The 4554-nt window shown below is 32.2% G+C and overlaps 1 protein-coding gene across 1 annotated transcript; it reads left to right on the top strand.

Moving 5' to 3' along the window:
* Nucleotides 1-2163: 2163 nt before the first annotated feature.
* On the top strand, nt 2164-3574 carry LOC113238425. The gene is made up of 2 exons (XM_026475255.1): nt 2164-2792; nt 3189-3574. The coding sequence occupies exons 1-2, from the start codon at nt 2717-2719 to the stop codon at nt 3572-3574; spliced, it is 462 nt and encodes a 153-aa protein (XP_026331040.1). The 5' UTR covers nt 2164-2716.
* The last annotated feature ends 980 nt before the right edge of the window (nt 3575-4554 follow it).

Raw genomic sequence — 4554 nt, 5'->3', positions numbered from 1 at the left:
GTCATTACATCTATTCAAGAAGTCATCTATTCAAGAAGACATCTATTTCAAGAAGTCGTCTGAAAAAACTTTTTTATTTGACAAATTTCGTCTATAGTAGACTATTTCTATGTATTCAAGAACATTACCAATTCACTGTTTATTTTAAGAACAAAGTATTACAATGTCACAACGCTTCCAATTGAATGCATATGGTCTGGTATTTTATAATATTTATACTTATCAAATGACACCGCTATGCAGAGACGATAGCAAATGCGCGCGTGTCTCGATCATTCATGATTAAGTACCTGATGCAATTCGCAATGTAAGCTTAACGCTTTGTTATATATTCTATTCCTTATTCAATTTTCTACCCGACTACGTCGAAAAAAAAGGAAGGTAAGGAATAACGGGTATTGATAAAAACAATGAATGTTTCAAATATAATTTATTAATAAAACGTATCTACATTTTTACAACATTGTGTAACCATTACTAGAGTCTGTTGTTAGAGGCGACATAATTTTATCTATAATATCTTTTGTTGAGTGGTAAATGTCATCCAATAAAATGTTTCTCACCGCGTATTGCACACACAAATCTGCTTCACATTTACACATTTGGTCACTATTCTGTATTTGATCAGTATCATAGATCTCTATTTTAATAACCTTGCTCGCACCACTCCGAAGTCGCTTTTTTATATATGTATAACATGTAGTCTTTTCGGATTTTCTTTTGCGTCCCAATCCGAGCCGCGTTCCATTTGGAGATAAATCTCTTTGTGATGCAGCGCTGGGCACGAAGTTGAATAATTGATCTCCGGAATCCTTAAAACAAGTTGAAAGTAAGTATTAATTACACATCCTCAATTCATTGTTAATATTAAAATTATTTATTTATTTATTATATTTACAGTATATAAAACCTGTACAGGTTTCTCAACAAATTTAATCTAAAGAAAATTAAAAATAAATTTTGGTTAACTTACCGACATTTTATGACAACTTCACAAGAAAATAAGTTTTTTAATAATGATTATTTTACTCCCAATTTACCCGTTTATATTGAGTGAAGGCAGTGCTAATAGGGTTCAAAATTAACATCGTACTTACTGTATTTTTTATTCAATACTCATCAATAAATCTAATATGGAGTGCTCGACGCCGAGAGTAAAAATGACTCCGTTTGTGTTTACTTCCATTTATGATTACTCGACTACAGCGGAGCGAACAGGAGGGTTATGATTTCAGCAGCATACCTAAGTGTATGTATCTAAGTGTGTATGTATTCATCTGTTCTATCACTGAGCCAAAACTGCTAAAACGATTCCAAGTTATGAGGTATCGTTACATTGAACTCAATTATGCCGATTATTTAGGTATCTACATCATATACTTATATAGTCTAAAAAATAAGAACCTTTCGTTTCAACATACCTTTAAAAGATCTCTTCAAATATATCATATAGAACATGATGCAGCAAGTGTGATGTAGTACAATATTTATAAAGATTTTTATGATGAACACCCATGCCCAGCAGTGGGACGTGTAACAGTGTTGATGATATGATATGACTAGTAGTTTTGATACCAATGTTTCGTTGCCGGGGTTTAATTTTGTAACTTTTGTATTCGTAGTATTAAGTGAATTGTTGTATGAAAAATTCTGTAAGCAGGTATATTTTCAATAAAATTATGTTATTAAGATTAATGATAATACAAAATGATACATCGCACACTCAATTCTATCATTTATTTAGTAAGACAAAATTATAGTTCTTATTGCATAAAGAAGAAGGTTGAAATTATACAATCGATTTATTAAGCAAAGAAAAACATTTACAAATGCAAAATATCCAATCAATATTTCACATTTTATTTTTATGCTACCTTATCCACTTAGAATTAGAATCGATATTAGAATTAACTTACCGATGATTGCTGCATATCATACTGAGTATTTGTTTTTGCATTTATGTTGACTGTGCATTTTCCTATTTTGCTTCATATACAAATTACAAATATGGGTAAACGTGACGCGTATGAAGGCCTATATAGACCGGTCCTCTCTATCCATGATTATTGCTCAGATCACCTTCCTACAAGACAACAGGACAGCTCAAAAAAAACAAATCAACCACTGCAAATAACTAAGAACAATGTAAGTGCATTTTAAGTACTAAAATAAATTTATGTTACATAACCGTGCCATCTATTCGAACTATTCATCAATTATAATTAATTATCTATTTTATTCCATTATTTTTTTTCGGACTATTTATTTTTTAGTCCAAATCCGAATCTATTTACTGTGATGAAGAGTCGCGGGTTCGAATCCTGCTGGGGAGCAAAATTAGTGACAAGTACAAATGCGCATACTCGATTCCAAAATGTTTAATATTTTACCTGTGCTTATTTTATCGTTGTCCTAGTTTTACTAATCATTCGATCAGTTTTTGTGAGTTCACTGTCGCAAGATATTATTACCAAACAATTTATGTTTTTATTCAATCATTTTACTATGTACTACTCATATATTTTATTCTATTAGGTCTTTGGCACAAGATTTATTCCTGTCAGAAGACGAGTGCGAGACGGTGCAGCCTAAGCTCTCGAAATCCTCGAAGAAGCATTCGAGATGTGACCCTTCGACAAGTAAGAAGACAGGTGAGCCGTTCACTACCACTGCGCCTAAGAAAAGGAAAACCGTCATCAACCCAATCACCCCCGTCATGAAGGCGGCGACGGCTGAGCTTTTCGGCAGCGAGAGTGATGAAGAAGAAGGGTGCTCGACAGGTTCAACAAAGGGTACGCCAATTTACTCTTACGTTACGCGAAAGCTAGCAAATGGGATAAGTCGTCAAACAGACGACAATAAAACTGGCACTCATTACGTTGAGTTAAAAGTTTATTCATGCAACGAGATCAAAAACGTTGCACCGATAAATAGATGGCGTCATAGTATTATTACTATAAAAAACAGAACGAACGTCAACTCTGAAGCTTGGGCACATCTAACAGATTACATAAAGACAACTCGCAAAGAATTCAAAAATTGCCCACCCTCATTTAATAGTACTTACTATTAGCATTATTTTTACTGGCCTGTATTGTAGTAATTAAATGTGTTTAACTATAAATATATATGAATAAGTAAATAAATATATTATTTTATTCTTAATTTGTAATCTTTTTACTTTACAGCGACATCCTGTGTAGCCAATGCGGTCAAGTGTGACATGTGCAACATCGAAATTCCTCAAAAGAAATATCATTATCATATGAGAACGAATGTACACAAAGAGAATTGTTTATTAAAAACTGAATTCAAAAATATTGACATTATTAAGACTGCATTTAAGAACAGAATTGTGACTTACCGCATAAATCCTGCACAGGAAGTCGAGTACCTCACACCCGAGGCGTTCCTGTACAGTTATAAAAATGATGTTTCGAATGTTATCCATTTATCAATACTGAAACACACATGTCTGAAGTTAAATTTTGAACTGTTTGCTTATTTTGAGTTACCACGGTCAAGTACGCAACAGTTAAAATCTTTTAATACAAAGTTTGATTGCGTTTTTTAACAACACTAATATTAATGAGTTGTATATGAATGCTATAGAAACATTTAAACAAAAACTTTCAGAATTTGAACACTGTGAATCTGGTTGGTCTCTGGTTTCAATAAGTCATTTAGAATTGAATATAAACAAATATTGTCCTATGAGAGGTGGTACGTTCATAGAGCTGCCATCATTTCTCAAGAATAGTAAAAGTTGCATAAATATACAGAATAAAGATGAGTACTGTTTTCTATGGAGTATAGTAGCTGCATTATTTCCCGCCAAAAGTAATGTATGCAAAACAAGTTCATATCCTCACCATTCAACTGTCTTTAAAACAGACGGTATGACTTTCCCTCCGTCGTGTAAAGATATACAATTGTTTGAAGCTAATAATAACATCAGTATCAACATTTATGGATTAAGTTCAAGCAGTTTAGTAACTGGTCCATTATATTTATCTAAAAATCGAAAGAACAATCATGTAAATTTATTATACTTTGAAAAAGGAGTCAAAGGTCATTACTGCCTTATTAAAGATCTTGTACGATTAGTAAAACGTCAGATTAGTAAATTTAAAGGGAATCTATATATGTGTGAGAATTGTTTACGTTTTTTTTCTTCTGAAATTAAATATACAAACCATGATTGCTCTCAAGTGTTGACAGTCTTACCTAAAAAAAATAGTACAATCGGATTTAAACATTTTGAGAGACAGCAAAAAATTTATTTTGTTATATATGCTGATTTCGAAAGTCTATTAGTTAACTGTACAGAGAATGGTAGCGAAAATACACGTAATTTAAAAGTTCATCAACCTTCATGTTTTGCGTATTATATTTGTTGTTCATATGACTCGAGTTTAAACAAGTTCGTTACCTACAGGGGTTCGGATTGTGTAGAAGTGTTTGTTAACAGATTGATTGCAGATGTGAAATGCCTTTATAAAATATTATGTGATAAGAATCCAATGACGCCTTTGACGAAAGAACAAGAAAATA

Source organism: Hyposmocoma kahamanoa, unplaced genomic scaffold (assembly GCF_003589595.1).
Source record: "Hyposmocoma kahamanoa isolate Upper Pololo Valley unplaced genomic scaffold, ASM358959v1 95673, whole genome shotgun sequence".
Lineage (NCBI taxonomy): Eukaryota > Metazoa > Arthropoda > Insecta > Lepidoptera > Cosmopterigidae > Hyposmocoma > Hyposmocoma kahamanoa.
This window is presented reverse-complemented; position numbering and strand designations above follow the sequence as displayed.